The sequence below is a fragment of the Podarcis tiliguerta genome (assembly GCF_965153285.1).
Source record: "Podarcis tiliguerta genome assembly, chromosome: 5".
NCBI lineage: Eukaryota > Metazoa > Chordata > Lepidosauria > Squamata > Lacertidae > Podarcis > Podarcis tiliguerta.
In genome coordinates this window covers 62,393,381-62,410,623 of record NC_139538.1, presented here as the reverse complement: position 1 = coordinate 62,410,623, position 17,243 = coordinate 62,393,381, and the positions used below count along the sequence as shown (strand labels likewise).

Here is a 17,243-nt window from a genome sequence, read left to right as displayed (position 1 = left end):
TTATAGGATATCACAGAAGAGATTCAAGCAAGTGCTAGACAGGCTGCTACAGTTTATTTCTCTACGACTTTTTCCTGCAAAGCCTGAAGAATTGCCTCCTCTGGAAAAGTGTTCTTGGTGGATTCCATCAGCAGCCAAAGTGTTGTCTTTATTTAGTAGGTTTCCACAGATTCAATTAGTTTGTGTTCCTTCTTCTAATACGATGTTTTTCTTATATCATGTGTGGTGTTTTTTCCAACCAGGCAGTAAAACTAGTGATGTATAGTCAATTGCCTGTCTATTAGGACAAATCTATGTTTTACATGGATGTCTCTTTGGCCTTTCTTGCAAGAGTGGCCCAGTCATCTGTGGCAGGACTCCCTTGTGCCAGCATCATCATCAGCAGCAGCAGCAGCTCTGGCATCCCTGAACCCATTAATCACACACCCCTTTTAAGTTGGATAGAAACTTTTCCATTGGAACTGTCTTTTCACGTTCCGCACAGAAGGTGCACTTGTTCTTAACGTTCTATTGCTAACACCTTCCATCTGAACATCAATTGGGAACTTTACATCATTATGGTAGCAAGTCAGTTAAGGGCTTGGAAAATTTACAGATTGCCAATGCTTAACCTATTGTATAGAATACATCTGAAATAAAAAATGAATGTCAGCATAAGTAAATCACTTCTATTACTGCAGTGATTTAATTTTCTGGTTGTTTTTTAAGAATATAAAACTGAAAACTGCATTAATCTTTGTGTAGACATCTTGTTCTACAAATAAGTTTCTAGATCTAATGCACAGATATTAAAAGTTCAGGGGGAAAGAGCTAAACGAATGGCACCCAGATTAATTATGTTTTCCAGCAGCTATGAGTTTACTTCCATAGGTTAAGATTTTTTCAGGGGTTGACTGGCCGTTTACTGTATATTTTACTTATTTTTGTTGTTGTTTTTTAATAAAAAGTCTAATTTCATTTCTCTAAAGAAAGCTGGCTGTCATTTCTGAAAACTCATATTTAAATATATCTTTATAGATACTTCAAATAGTCTAGCTAACCCTTCTATTGTTCCATATATGGATTTTTATAATTCTACACTGGATCATATTGATCTCATGGAAGAATATCATAACTGGCAATGTTATGGAAATTCTCAAAGGTAAGAATTTTTTAAGAGTTTAGTACCATGGTTGAAAGGCTGCTAAATGTCATGGGTTGTGTGTTATCAAGCGCTGACTGTATTTTTGTTGCAATATTTTCAGGGTTTCCATTTTTACTGAAATGAACCATTCTATCCATTTTAGAGTAGCTGGAGAAACTCAGCCAGATGTGGTATAAATATATTTTATTATTATTATTAATTATTATTATTATTATTATTATTTTATCATCTATAGTGGTCATCCTATCATTTTTAATTAAAGATATTTTAAAAACAATGGTTTTTCAAAAACTATTGTCTTCCAATAATTTATAGGTAATGTTAGGTTATCAAACTCGTGTACATTAGACAAAAACTTTTCATTTCCCCCCAATTTTAATGTGCAGTTCTTCACCCATTTATGACTCAAATGTTTTCTGAGTAGCTAGTATTGTACTTTTCAGACATACTTTTCAGCAATGTGTATGCCCATTCACAGCAGCTTTTCAGAAGACCTCAGGCAGTTCTGTTCTTCATCATTGTTCATCTTAATGTGGACTGCTTTGAACCATTAAGATCAATGTGCAACAGATTGCAAACAATGACTTCTTATTAGAGCAACGAAGTCCTATATTTTGCATGCTGAGGCTGACAATACTTCATTTCAGTGGCTGGGCTAATGCAACCAGCATGTTGCATTTCTGTTCCATGGCTAATATTATTTGTTGCTCCTGTATATCATACATATTGCTTTCATGTTGTTAATAAATGTTTTTCTTTTTTAATTCAAAATATCAGTTATGCTCTGCTAATCTGCTTATGCTTCCTTTTGCCTTCAACAAACTGTCCACACAAACAAAAGTGTGTTCATAGATGATAGTTTGGGAAATCAAAGCTTTACTAGTTTTTGGAGAAACAGCTATATAGTACATTGTCCGACTCATGGTTTTCCAATTCCATGTTTCACGAATAACGGGAATATAGGGGTAGGGTTGCAGTCTGAATCAATATTGTGGCAACAACCTGGATGGATGGGTTTTCAGTTTTTCTGGGATGGCAGGAGGTAAGATTCAGATTGACAACTTTCTGCCACAAGAGAGGATTCCTCAAAAAGCTGGTCTTGTTCCCTCCCCCCAAAAGACAGCAGGACTTAATCTAAGCTACAGCTCAGCACTTTAAAGCAGGGCTGGAGAACCTGTGGCCTCCATGTTTTGACATGGTGGTCTTGATATGGGTGGTTGTTAGGCAGTCCCTTATTGCCTTGCTTTAAGACTTTTGTTTGTTGTATTTGGCTACTCTAATTCATAGTGTTTCATATAATCACTTTGAAAGTAATATAATTAATGCTTCTCTGTCTCTTTCAGGTTTTCCTTCTGTCAATATCCATTTATTATTTCTATAGCAGCAAAGAAGGTTATTATTCAAAAAGATTCTGAACAACAGATGATAAATATTGCACGGGTAAGTATATTTTTTTCTTAAAATATATAATGTATTAAAACAGGTTCATAAATATGCCCACAAATGTTACTAGGCTACCAAAAAATTCAGTAGTCCCCTGGGTGCTGATAGAGAAGAGAGTCAGAGCTCCATCTCCCCTAGTCAAGGTGCTGCATTTTTATTCTAAACATGGAGAAGGCTTCCACCCTCTGACAAGCAATTTTGTTTCTATGCTGGGTGCAGAGGCGGGTCAGAGTTTTCCCTCCCTTCTCCACGGGGTGCCAACTTGAATAAAATATGGGGAGGGCCAGATAAGCACCGGCCCACATAATCGATCACATGGCGTGGCACACGTACACCATTTGAATGGCAATTCCCATCAACTTCGGGGGAGCCCAGGCCCCTCAAATATTTTAGGGGGGCACAAAGGAACCTCAGCCCCTAGGAGTTGGCTCCTATGCTTCTCCACCAGCCCACTCACTCACCTACATAGAATTCCATGCACTTGTTTATGGCTACGAGGCTAATGCTTTAATTCAAAGCTGTATTAAAATCAGTATAAGGAATATTCTATATTATTGGGCAGTGACTATGAGAAAAATTAGAATTTGCAGGATTGCCCGATCTAAAATTGGCAGTGGAAAACACTGTTCTATTATTCTAAGTATTGCATAGTTTATTCTGCAATATTTTGTATAAACCACAGTGTTTCAGAAAGGAGTTTCATTAGTTCAGAGTCCTACATAAGACATAGATGATAATATGCTGTAGTTAATTCTTTTGTTTTCTGTCTTGGATTCTAAACAGCAAAGCCTTGTGGACAAAGTCTCGCGGAGGCAGAGGCCTGACATGAACATGTTGTTTCTAAATGTGAAAGTGAGGAGAATGCACCTAGTTAGCGATTCACTAGATGAGGTAAACAGAACTATTTCTATATTGATTCATGAAAGATGCCTCTAAGCTGCACATGCATATAATCTACCTGAAGGTACTTGTCTGGTTTCATAACCTGGTGTGTAATCCAGTATAAAATCATTTTCCCATTTCAGTGGTAAAGGGAAACTCTGGTTTCAGCAAATCTTCAGTTCTGGCATTCAAGTGAAGGTTGTAGGGGAGGGGCGGGGCGGGAAGGGGAGGGGAAAGTGCATGGTCTTTTCAACCAGTATATTGACGTTTACTCTGCCAAATGATCTTATGCTGCTTTTATAGATCACACATTGTTACTGCTTTTAAGTTGTATTACAAAAATTGTTTTTTATATTTTGTTTCTGTTTACGGGCAGAGTAGAAGTAGTTTAAATAAATAACTAAATCATAAACTATGTTTGCAGTTTTGCAAAACATTGGCAAGAGCTTCTTTTTAATTCAGTGCATAGGGCCTGACTCAGAAATGATGACCGTACTGTGCAATCAACTGTGACAAATGTTTTAATACACTATCACTGCAGCCAGGCAGTGGCAAAAAAATCTTCTGTATACCAACCCCTTACAGTGGTACCCCAGGTTACATACACTTCAGGTTACATACACTTCAGGTTACAGACTCCGCTAACCCAGAAATAGTACCTCGGGTTAAGAACTTTGCTTTAGGATGAGAACAGAAATCATGCAGCAGCGGCGGTGGTGCGGCAGCAGCAGGAGGCTCCATTAGCTAAAGTGGTGCTTCAGGTTAAGAACAGTTTCAGGTTAAGAACGGACCTCCTGAACAAATTAAGTACGTAACCAGAGATACCACTGTATTTCCATTTGGAGATTATATAGTGAACAAGAGAAACAACAAGAGAAACAATATGAAACAATATGAAAATGTACACATTCTATTGCTGCCTTCACTCTCTTACACTTCTAAGGACAAACTATCACAATGCTGTTCCCATGGCATTCAGATATTATCAAACAATTCAGCATAGGAAGAAAATGCAGTTCCACATTCATGGACTATTGATTCCTCAAAGACTAATAAGATGTGTTTATGATGTCTGAGTTAAATAATGAACTGATTTCACATGTTAAATAAAAGGTATAACATTAAAAAAAAATTATGTTTCTTTTTACTAATTTATATGTGTGTGCTTTTAAATAGCTGACAAGGAAAAGAGCAGATTTGAAAAAGAAATTGAAAGTTACATTTGTAGGAGAAGCTGGTCTTGACATGGGTGGCCTAACAAAAGAATGGTTTCTTCTTCTAATTCGACAAATTTTTCATCCAGACTATGGTGAGTGTTTAAACTGAAGCTCTTCTATCACTTCCAGTCAGACAAGAATTAAGAATTGCAAAGCGGAGAGGATTTTTATTTAAATTAACTCCTCAACTTTGTGCCAATAATTCATTGGTACTAACTTACTCATCTGGGACTTGATAGATCTACGCTTCCAGTATGAACCAGCCTGCATACTTAAGCCCTGTTTCATATTTCTCTACTGTGGAAAATGTGGAGGATGAAAATGCAGGAAAAACTGTTTTCAGTGGTTGTAATGAAGCTATGGTATTCTGCAAGCAGGTTCGCTTTCTCTCTCTTAGTATTCTGATTATGAGTAAGAATGGTTTATTACAGAGGGAGTTGGAATCTATTAAATTATTGAGGGTTTTTTTTTGAAAAAATTGTTATTTTTTGTCATTCAGTTTATATTAATAATGTATAAACCTGTATAGTTTTTTTTTTATTGGATATTGTTGTGCTTTGTAATCATTTTGTAACTCATTTATGGACCTGTCTGGGTCAAAAAAGAGCTCTGATAGAAATTAAATTAGTATGTTGCTAATAGCTTCATGGTTTGTTAGATTTATAGCACTCTTTTTTCCATTTCAACTTCCAGCTTAAATTTTCATAATGATGAAAAGTAATTATATGAAAGGGAAAGACAATATCTGAAATGGGCAGAGAAATTTGTTTTAAGGAATTTGCTTTCTAACATCCTGACAACACAGTCAATGCAAGCAAACATTTGAATAAATTTGGAAGCAGAATCCGGTTAAAGGTGCATACTTCTAAGTCTATTTGAAATCAACAGGGCTTCAAGAATTCTTGATCATGGCAAGATCACACTGTATTTGGGGCACAAGTGATAGAATTTTAATACAAAAAATATTTGTTCTATTCGACAGGCATGTTTACATATCACAAGGACTCTCACTGTCATTGGTTTAGCAGCTTGAACTGTGATAACTACTCTGAATTCCGATTGGTTGGTGCTGTATCCTTTCCTGTCCACTAGAAGGTGCTGTGTACACAGCAGATTAACCATGTCACAAATATTTGAACTTTTAAATTAATTGTTTTTCCTTTCATAGCAAATCATTAAAGTTTTCTTATATTGTTTATGTACAGTGGATGTTAACATATATTTTTGTGATTAAAGAACGAGAGAGAGAGAGAGAACAGCAGTTTGCTTCCAAAATGCTCAGCTAAACCAGTTGTTGCTTACTTCAAATCAAATGGCAGATTGCAAGGCTGAATTTATTAAATAGCCATACTTTCTGTAGGCTATACATTATATCTTATAATTTTGCATTCAGTTTTTACAAGTCCTCTTTAAATGTTTCTGTTCACACACAATTCAAACTGTACTGTGATACCTTATGACAAGAGTATGATTTTCAGCTTAACATCCAGCACCTAGCTAATGGGACTAGCTGTCTATAATAGTATCACACTGGATATTCGATTTCCACTATGCTGCTACAAAAAGCTACTTAGTCCTCCCATTGTACCAAGTGATCAGAATGCACCTGTAGGAATTGGTAGCGTTACTATTGATGACCTATGTCGGGTAATGCCGGTAGGTATAAAACAATGCTTTAAAAGAACACTTGCAAATAGTAATTCTTGTGTTATTATTTTCTTGGGTTTCCTAAGCTTCCAGCCACAGTCTATATACTTTAACACTGATTTTGGCTCTGCATTTTCAGACTGCATTTATATACTGGCAATACAGTTTATATTCTGCAAGCATAGACAAATTCCAGGTTGCTATTAAAAATTTCACACATTGAGGCCCATGTTATGACTCTAGGAAACATATACCAGTGGTGAGGGATGATATTTAAAACTACTGCTTGTGTCTTATAGTAGCTTTATGCTTGTCACAAATGGGCCATGTGACTTTTTAATCATAAGCTAAAGTTGCAATTTAGACTTCAGCCATGCTTGGAAGGTTTGCAGTTGAGAGCCAAATGACACCTTATTTGTGATATACCATTGTTGTTCACTGTGAGAACAGGATGCTGCACTAGATGGGCCATTGGTCTGATCCAGCATGCTTTTCTTAGGTTTTTAAGCTATTGTGTTTTAAAGTGGAAAGCAACAATTCATACATATAGTATACAGTATGACCAGTATGCGTTCCCAGTTGATCTGTACTTTTTGTGTTGAGATTTAGGTGAAAAGGAGGACATCTTCTATATTACATTTTTTTTCTGCTTGCAGGAACTGGCTCATGGACTAAATGAACTTCTTTCCTATGAAGGGAATGTTGAAGAAGACTTTTATTCAACCTTCCAGGTATAATAGAAAAGCAATTATTATAAAATAGAAAAGGTAGCCTATGTCCTATTTCTAACAATATAAAAATTATACTGAAAATTAGCTTTACAAAATAGTTCTGAAAATTAGTAACTTCGTGTAAAATAGACATCTGACATGTAAAATACCAGCATGTGCTTTTACAGCACTTCATCTTCATCATTCTTGCTTAATGGATAGCTGTATAGTGGGTTATATTCCTGCCCAGGAATAGCCAGTTAATTTATTGTTGCCCTCAGCAGCTTGGAATACATGGTCCTCCTGTCATCTGCATTCTGTTTATCTGCCTCTGTAACTCATGTGGTTACTGAAGCTCTTCCTTTCTCATTTTTCCCATTATGGCAGGGGACTGAGGTTTGGGATTGTGATAGCAGGTCAAAAGAAAGAAAGAAAATACATCCATTTTCCTTTTTTACAGTGGGTGTCCAAGTGAAGTGTAGTATTTACCCTCTAGTGCCCAGGACTATTCCCAAAAACAATGGGCATTTCCCCCCAATCTTACTGATGAGCCATCCCAACCTTTCCTTAACTGGGATCCAGGTAGCGCTTTAATTGTGCAGTTATGTGTGTGCATTGAATGAAAGCCCCCTCTAGGACTATTGTATACATACAGCTGTTGTATGTATATATAGGGGGTTTTTATTTCATACTCACCCCGCCTTTCCTTCAAGGAGACAATGTACACAATACTCCCCTCCAAGCCTGCATAGTAAGTTAGGCTGAGAGATACTGAGTAGCCCCAAAACACCCGGTGAGTTTCATGACTGAGTGATTATTCAAACCAGGATCTCCTAAGTCCTAGACTGGCACACTAACCGATGTAGCACACTGATGCTGTTATTTCTAACCAGGTATTTCAAGAAGAATTTGGAGTCATAAAATGTTACAACCTAAAGCCTGATGGTGATAAAATCGCAGTTACAAATCAGAATAGAAAAGGTAATTTGATTTCATAATTAAACTTGCAAATATTAAGGTGATTTTCTTAAATTTAGCTGGTTTGTAAAAACACACCAGGTTATAATATAGTAACTCTGCATATTTTGTGTGGCAAAAGAAATGAAAACTCCTTTCTTTTCAGAGTACGTTCAACTTTATGTAGACTTCCTTCTCAACAAATCAATCTACAAACAGTTTGCAGCATTTTATTACGGATTTCATAGTGTCTGTGCTTCATATGCATTAATGGTAAGAATAAAAAGCAAAAAGTATTTGGAAAATGTACTAAACAAAAGTTTGAAGAATTTATTATATTCTCTAGAGATTGTGTAATATGTGCATGGAGTTTGCCCATGAATAATACTATAGAAATGATAAACTTGAAGTGCCTTGTGCCACAAAATACTAAGGAGTGAAGATATATAATGCCTTATGCTATTGAGTAATTACTAGTTAATAGTTTCAAGACATCAGAGCATCTTACATATGAAGAGGTTTTGTGAGCTCATTGAGTTTCCACATTGTTTCTGTACTAGCAGACTTCCTCCCCCACACATCTAAATTCCAACTCACTATAGAAGTCAGCGTAGATTCTACAGAATCATTCAGCTCAGACATAGAAAACCCATGCTAAATGGGTGCACTAAGCACCTCAGAAATAGGGCAGGATATATATGCAATAAATAGAAGGATCATTGTTGAATGATCAACAATGTGCAGGTGCTTTTCTTTTTTCTTGCTTTGTACAGGAAAGTAACAGTGGGTTTAGTGACACCTTAGTAATATACCTTAACTCACAAGCTGATCAATTTGTTCAGTCAATCTGGACATGATTTAAGTTCATAACAATAAATGGGACTAAATTAATTTAAATCCACTGCTTAACTATTTAACTAGTTTGTGTGATCTAGTTTTCAAATTCAATAATTTGGCAGCTGCTTCGTCCTGAGGAGGTTGAAATTCTAGTTTGTGGAAGCCCTGAACTGGATATGCATTCTCTTCAGAAGCACACGCAATATGACGGTTACCAGAAAACTGATCTCACTGTCCGGTAGACATATTTTCCCCCTTGATTCTTAATGCTAATTTCTACAGAATTCCAATAAAAACCAATTGTCAATGGGGACTGAAACTGGGTTTTACGCCTATTGCAGGTATTTCTGGGAAGTAGTACTTGAATTTCCTCTTGAACTTCAAAAGAAGCTCCTGCATTTTGCTACAGGAAGTGACAGAGTACCTGTAGGAGGAATGGCCGACCTGAATTTCAAGATTTCAAAGAGTGAAGCATCCACAAATTGGTAACTTCTGTTTCCGTTTTCATTATTCTGACTTTAAATACATTGAGGGGCATATGGGAGCAAACCTTCTCATTGGTGGCCCTGCACTTGTGGAACTGTGTTCCTGTTTTTATTCTGATTATAAGGGCTGTACTGGGTGGGCCATTGTTTTAATGTACTGGAAATTTTAATGTTATTTATTGTTTTAAATTGTGTATGCATTATTATTTGCTTTAGTTTATATATATTGGTTTACCATCTTGTGAGGAAATCATTCTGAAATGTGGAATATAAGTATCTTAAATAGATAACTTTGTTTCATTAATGTAGCGTTTTGTTATCTTAGTTGCATAGCTTTTTTAAAACCAGAGTTCCTTTATAATAAACTTATTCCCCCTAGATTAAAAGCTGTAAGCAAATACAGTTGGTTTAACTCATGTAAGCCAAATAACCAGATAACCTTTTGAAGGTTGGCTTGCTGAAGTCTATATCCTAACACTGTTTATTTTAATAGGCCAGCTTTATAGGCCATAGTTTTCAGCTGACTTGTTCTGAAACTTAGCAGTTTATTTGAAACAGCATCCCATAATGCTAAGCTGAGATTCTACAAAAGTGACACTAAACTCTGCCGAAGTCCTCCCAGCTGTGTGGGAAGGGAAAGAAGAAGGAAATGTGCAAGTCCAATTCTTTGCTCAGGCTCATTCATGCTTGTCCATAGAGCACTAAAACAGGGTTGGGGAACCTCTGACCCACAGGCCAAGTTAGGGCTGCCAGGCCTCCCTTTTGGCCTGTGAGGCCATTTTGGCCAAGCCATTCCCACCTACCCTACAAGTGAAAACAGGTACAAACTTGGTTCGGTCAAAAGGGAGTTTGCAGGTACCATCAATCAGCCTGATTGTGAGTGCCTGCAAAGCCCAAAGGGCTTCACGAGATAGCACTTTGAAAAGGGCTTCTAAAGACCCCTGTGGCCATGATGATTTCAAGTGACCTTTTTATTGCCATCAGGTGATTAAAAGGTGGGTGGCTCTCCCTGCCCATCAGTCTTGGCCCACAACAGGCGGGAATGATAATGATCTGGCCAAATCCAGTACCCCACCCCTGCGCTAAACCTTGGCTTAGCATTACAGCCATTGGGAGAGTAGATGGATTGCATCAGAATGATGGCTTAGTACTGTGTTCCCACCTGTGGTCTAGGCTATTCCAGATTCCACACTCAGTGGCTATAAAGGTACAGTGGTCCCTCGGGTTACAGACGCTTCAGGTTACAGACTCTGCTAACCCAGAAATAGTACCTCGGGTTAAGAACTTTACTTCAGGATGTGAACAGAAATCGTGCTCTGGCAGCAGGAGGCCCCATTAGCTAAATTGGTACCTCAGGTTAAGAACGGACCTCCAGAACGAATTAAGTTCTTCACTCGAGGTACCACTGTACTTTACCCTGTGCTGCTTCATCGATTGGAGCTGAATTAGGAGATTTCTTAAACCAGGGGTAACCAAAAAGTGCACACACGGCCTGACAACTTCCCTAAGTCTGTCCAACTTTTAAACTCATTAAAAATAAGCAATTTCTTATCGTTTCTATCCCAAATTTGGCATAAACCATCCATACACTTACCTCTCCTACACTGTCAAGTTTCAAATAAGTGCATTGAACCATTTTCTAACTATAAGCCATATAAAATATACCTCTCACCCTAATTCTCATTATAATAGCAGAATGTGATTCAAGTGACACACCCTTAACATTGGGCTGCAGCTATAATTGTGTGGCCCAATTATATTGGCTTTCAGTTCCTCATGTGTGGCAGTCCCTTTGACTAGAATACCTGTTTCTTAATTTAAGTGCAGAGAGCTACTTTGTGTGAATTCCTTTCAGCAAAAACTAGTCCCTCTACTAAAAAGAATGGGATCTGACTCACTCCCAGCACTTACATACATATTTGCACACATGGAACAGTGGATTGTAGCAAAAGTTAAATTTAGTCAGTTGAGTTGTTTCTTACTAAAAATGTGTATGTTCTCTCACAATATTTTTAGGTTACCTGTTGCCCACACTTGCTTCAATCAGCTCTGCCTGCCTCCTTACAAGACCAAAAAAGAGCTGAAACAGAAGTTGACAATTGGAATTTCAAATGCAGAAGGCTTTGGTTTAGAATAAGAACACTTGAAAAGTATAGCCAATGTAGCACTTGCTTTCCTCTGACTGTGCCTTTAAAGCTTTTCATTTTGCTTTTAAGTCTGTAACAGTCTTACCTAGAACGGTGTAGAATTGTTTGTTTTTTAAAGAAAAAGTGCACTCTTTTCTGTATAGAAATATACTCTCTTGCTGGAAAACAATTTTGTACAGTATTCATGTTTATTTGTTTTTACAATACTCGATAGAGGAAAGATGTCAGGACTGTCAGATCTGAGGATGTATATATTTGCCTTCGTCTAAATGAAACTGTCTCTTACTGTCTTCACAAAGGGAGGTGACTTAAGAAAGTCAGCCTCTGTCTCCTCAGGTTGCACAAGCTACAGGCAAAAGCTACAGACTACTTCACTGTTGGTTTAGCTTATGGATATTCCCCAGGGAAGTACATCAAATAATATATATTTTAAAATACTTTTATATTGTAAGTCGCCTCAAGACTAATTTTAGTAGTAGTCATCTAAGAAATTAAATGGGGGGGGGGGAATCTTGATTAATTAAACCTGATGAAAGGTGATCTCCAAACAGTACACACAATATAGCAGAGCTTATAGCTGCCATTGACCTGATGCATGTGGTGAGGCAAATAACAGTTTTAAGGTAGAGCAAATATAGTATTAATATATATTGTTAATATTTGGGCTTTCATTCTCAAGAAATGAACTATTTTAAAAGCATGTAAATAATTGCCTGTAGGCCAATATGATTTTGATAGTGCAATATAAAGCTAAAGATTTATTTTTACAAATTTTAGGGTTTCTGATGTTATATATTAAGCCTTTACAGATTAACAGAGCTGATTGTACAGGAATGTAAAAACTGCTGTTTTAAATTTATCTAGATTCTTGGACCAACTTTAAGTATTAAATCAATTGCATGATTGTGATATTAAGCTAGACAGTTTGGCTGTTAGTGTACTTTTGTAATTGTAATTTTAAGAAAAGGAAATTTAATGTATAATAGTACATTTGAATTTATTTGATGGTAAACAAGTCACCTCTCAAAGCAATGAAAGGTGTAATTTTGATATTTTAAAATTATACATCTTTTCATTAGGAATTTCATACTGTCTTTTACACAAGGTTTAAAATAAATTGAGCAAATTTTTATACAGTTGTGAATGTTATAAAATTGTATCAGATATTCTAGCTTTTATTTATCTCAATGCCACAAGAAATGGAGATGACAACTAGCCTAGATGTTGATAAAAACAGATTAGACAGACTTATCAATGACACATCTATCAATGGCTATGCTGTGAGAGATAAATGGATCCTCTGTTTCCATAGACACCATAGTGCTGATTACCAGCTGCTGCCAGATACTACTGGAAAAGAACTGTTGCCTTCATTTTTTGCAGGTATCTGGATAACAACTGTTGAAACCAGGATGCTGGACTTGATGGATATGTGGTTTGATCCAGCCATGTTTCTTCCTTCCCTTCTAGGAGTGATTTAGACCAGATAACCCTCAGTGAGCATATGGGGCCTCTCTGCATTCAGACTGCCTCAATTACATCTGTAGTAGGAAGTGAGCCCTTCTACATTAATTATATAAAAAAACTGGAGCTCTCTAGAGTGTTTGGTCCATGGAAAACTGATTCATTAGTACTACTTTAAAGTTAAAGGGTTCCCCCCCAAGCCCATATCCAATAAGTGAAGCACTAATATTCTGCATTCCAGAAGCATTTATCAACAACCATATAGGCTTCTAGGGACACAGTTAATATGACACTGGGGGAAGTTTTGAAAGGAACCAGTTCACAGGCCACATATCAGGTTGTTTTTTACTGTGAGTATGTAGTGGAGGACATGGACTGCTGCCCTGCCTAGTAGACCAGAAGAGTCATACAGCTTCTGCTTGAGTTTCCTGGCTCCCTTCCAGCACCCACTTAAAAGCCAGTATATGTTGGTTTTAATTTGAGTCATTACCTCTCCTGGTGAGAGTGAAGAGCTAAAAGATACAGTACAAGGGAATGGCAATGTCAGATACTTAAATGTTATAGCAGATCTCTGTCCATTAAAAGTGCTGGTCTCGTGACTGTAACTGATGAACTCAGTTTCAAAAAATGAAAGTCTTACAGAATAGACTGAAGAGTCTTACCACAGACAATTCTGGAGCAGGGCCTTGGACAAACAGATTAAAGGGAATAATATGGGGAACATAAATCAATCAGTAGCACATGAGTCTCTTAGTCTCAGGGTCATGGGCCCGAGCCCCACAGTGGGCAAAATATTCCTGCGTTGCAGGGTGTTGGACTAGTTGATGCTTGTAGTCCCTTTCGATTCTGTGATTCTAGAGACAACTCCGCCATTAGGAAAAGGGGGGATTTTGAGTGTCATGAAAGGGCAGCAAAGAGTTAAATCAATTATAAACTGTTGCTGCTATCAGTGAGGGTGAAGAGGGACTTTTGGGAGTGGAGATTCTACCTCTGGTGCCAAAATAATGTGATTGGCCATGGATACAATGCATTGTCCAGTGAGATGGGAGGATTAGCTGCTCCAATTCAGACAGAAAGATCTCTTAGGCTAGCCTTGCTCATTTCAAGAATAAATGGAATCGCTGCCTTTCTGGCAATTCTCTACTCACTGACTAAACACCAACCCTTGAATCAGGAAGCAAGACCTATTCATAATCCCCTATGCTCTAGATACTCCTTCAAATAGAATCCAGTCAAATATTAATTTAATTCCAACTTGTTTATTATATTTGTATCCCATGCTTCCTCCAAGCAGCTGCACATTGTTCCTCTCAACTTCAGAACAAACTAGTGAAATAGGATGAGCAATTGTAATTAGCATTGCTGCTGAACACAGAACTTTGTTTATCCAATATGTCTAGTTAGCTGGAAGTTCAGAAATATTTCTTGAGGGTTCTTTCTTTAGGAAAGGCTGGATAGGAATGGGTTAAAGCACCTCAGAGTTAGGGGAGATGCACTCCCCAAAGGCACAAAGAAAAATCACTGTGATATCCAAAAGGTTTTCTTGAAACTGACCTTTGGACTAAATCAAAACCAAATGGACAAATAGTTTCCATGCCTGGGACAAAAAATGTATATATTTGTAAGTTTCAGCTAAGTTCCATAGCTGGCAGTGAGAGATACCCATCTATGCTAATGTTATTCGCTTGATGGATTATGACCACTGTCTAAATTAGGGAGGAACCTAATATGAGAGAAAACAAGGCAACAAAAGAAAAGGAAGGGTGACAGAACAAGTACTGTGTAAGACACAGCTTAAATTAGAATTGTTTTGAGATTAATTCATTATTAAAGAAATGAAAGCAAATCTACTTTATGCTTTGGTACTCTAATATTGTAAGGGGAGATGGTGCGTGAGTACAGAAGTCTAGAGCCCACCATGTCAAAGTGGAAAGTCACTGCCAAATGGACTGTTGTCACACTGTCTATGCCCAATTGTTACTGCCTTTCCAGAATTAAATGCTAGAAAACATTTGAATGGAGAGTCTTTGGCAAAAGTTTCCATTCAATTTTAATACAGCTTTGTCATTGGTTTGCTGCCCAGATTGAGAACTTGATTTGAAGGCTCTAAAACTATTTCTGGCTTCCTGAGCAGGTTAATTTCCCCAGATTTGCAAGCTGATACGCTGGACATCTATTTGCTCTCAGGTTCTAGTTCATTCGTCCTGAGACTCCACCAGGAAGCCAGTAAGTTCCTGAGTGGCATATTCATTCTCAGAAGGCTGCAATCATGTCCAGAGCTACCCGCTAATGTTTTGACAGTTCTGTTGCCACTCCACTGCTTCAAATATTCTGTATCAAAAACTGTACATATTTCAATAACTTTTTGGGCCTGTTAACCTATTTTAGATTGGGGGGGGGGGATAATCTGTTTTCTATCAAATTAATTGAATAAAAATACTCCACTGCTACACAGATACTATACTATGTTGCTTGTCTTGTCATTTATAATTAGCAGACATATAAAGAAACCACATATGCCTTCTGCTGTCATTCAACATCATTAGGGCTGATGACAAGAGGAATTTCACATTATTTCTGTCTATACATACATTAAAAATGTAAAATAGTCATCACTTCACTTGTCCACAGACAGGTGGCACTGCAAACCGGCGCCTCGGGAGCAGGCCTGGCGTCCGCACCAAAAGCGCAGCCGGGCGCCTCAGGGCGCTTTCCTGAGGCGGGGAGGAGGTCTCTGCTGCCGCAGCCGGTACCTCAGACTCACCCGCATTGTGGCCACCGTGCTGGCGGCAACGGCTCTCTGAGGGGAGCGCACAAGGGGGGTGGGCAGCGGCGCGAGGCACCAACCGTCAGCGGGAAGGTGGGAGGGAGCCGGAGGAGCGGGGAAGCGGGGGGGGGGGACAAACTGCTCCTCCGCGAGCCGCTTCGCCGCGGCCGCTTAGTAGGCATGGTCGGCCAGTGACGTCCCGCTCGCTTGATCGCAGGCGCGAGCGTGTGTGCAGTGCGCATCGCCATGACACGAGAGGCAGGGCCGTTTCGTCTTGCGAAGCAAGCCCATAGGGAAATCCGTCTTGCGAAGCAGCTCAGAAAACGAAAAACTCTTTCGTCTTGCGAGTTTTTCGTCTTCCGAGACATTTGTCTTGCGAGGTACCACTGTATCCCATATTATATCAGGAGCCACATCTACTTGTTGGAGGGGATGTGGGGAGACTGGATCATACATACATACATACATACATACATGGTGGTTTTGCAAATCTGTTTATCCATTTGGGGTTTTGGTATTTAAAGAATTAAGTTTGACATACAAAATGTTTGCAACCTTCCCCTCAGCTTGCTTTACTTGGACTAATGGACATATCTGCTCCACCAATTACACATAAACTGTTAATATTTCTCATTGCAGCAGCATGTATGGAAATAGTCGTGCATTGATGTGCTGCTTTGGGCTTGAACATTGAAGCATGGTGCTCTAGAACATGGACAATAGCCTTGGCTGAAAAACTGCCCTGTCAGATATGTGTGACCAAAGGGAACATTCATCCTCATCTTTTCTATAATGTGTGGCAACCTTTTTTGGATTATATGCATCAAAAAGATTGCATCTATAGCTTCTTTTTCATATGTTACTAGAGCAGACTGGGAAGGGGCTCATGCTAATGTGTGGAATTGGGCTGTTGCCTACATCCAGAGTTATGTGGCCAGTCTCAAAGGGGTTCCTACATCTTTGGACGTGACTTAAAAGCACAAGAGCCAATGTATAGTGTTATACCGCCGGGACCACATAACACTGGTCCTGAGAGATCTGCATTGGCTCCCAGTACGTTTCCAAGCACAATTCAAAGTGCTGGTGCTGACCTTTAAAGCCCTAAATGGCCTCGGTCCAGTATATCTGAAGGAGCGTCTCCATCCCCATTGTTCTGCCCGGACACTGAGATCCAGCACCGAGGGCCTTCTGGCGGTTCCCTCATTGCGAGAAGTGAGGTTACAGGGAACCAGACAGAAGGCCTTCTCGGTAGTGGCGCCCGCCTTGTGGAACGCCCTCCCATCAGATGTGAAGGAAATAAGCAGCTATCTTATCTTTAAAAGACATCTGAAGGCAGCCCTGTTTAGGGAAGTTTTAAATATTTAATGCTGTATTGTTTTTAACACTCGATTGGGAGCCGCCCAGAGTGGCTGGGGAAACTCAGCCAGATGGGTGGGGTATAAATAATAAATATTATTATTATTATTATTATTATTATTATTATTATTATTATACCTAACTGTCTAGATTAGAGAATGTTGACCACTGCTGGTCTTAGACAACA

The 17,243-nt window shown here is 38.5% G+C and overlaps 1 protein-coding gene across 2 annotated transcripts in view; it reads left to right on the top strand.

Annotated features, from left to right (window-relative positions):
* The window catches only part of HECTD2 (HECT domain E3 ubiquitin protein ligase 2), a 58,652-nt gene extending 46,029 nt beyond the window's left edge, over positions 1-12,623 (top strand). For both annotated transcript variants that reach the window (XM_083443668.1, XM_083443667.1), the window contains exons 9-21: positions 7-155; positions 1,018-1,141; positions 2,488-2,584; positions 3,371-3,478; positions 4,646-4,778; positions 5,669-5,757; positions 6,184-6,342; positions 6,990-7,064; positions 7,937-8,024; positions 8,167-8,273; positions 8,960-9,075; positions 9,179-9,322; positions 11,339-12,623. In XM_083443668.1, coding sequence (XP_083299794.1) covers positions 7-155; positions 1,018-1,141; positions 2,488-2,584; positions 3,371-3,478; positions 4,646-4,778; positions 5,669-5,757; positions 6,184-6,342; positions 6,990-7,064; positions 7,937-8,024; positions 8,167-8,273; positions 8,960-9,075; positions 9,179-9,322; positions 11,339-11,459 — 1,510 coding nt within the window. In that variant the 3' untranslated portion in view covers positions 11,460-12,623. The remainder of the gene's footprint in view (positions 1-6; positions 156-1,017; positions 1,142-2,487; positions 2,585-3,370; positions 3,479-4,645; positions 4,779-5,668; positions 5,758-6,183; positions 6,343-6,989; positions 7,065-7,936; positions 8,025-8,166; positions 8,274-8,959; positions 9,076-9,178; positions 9,323-11,338) is intronic.
* The last annotated feature ends 4,620 nt before the right edge of the window (positions 12,624-17,243 follow it).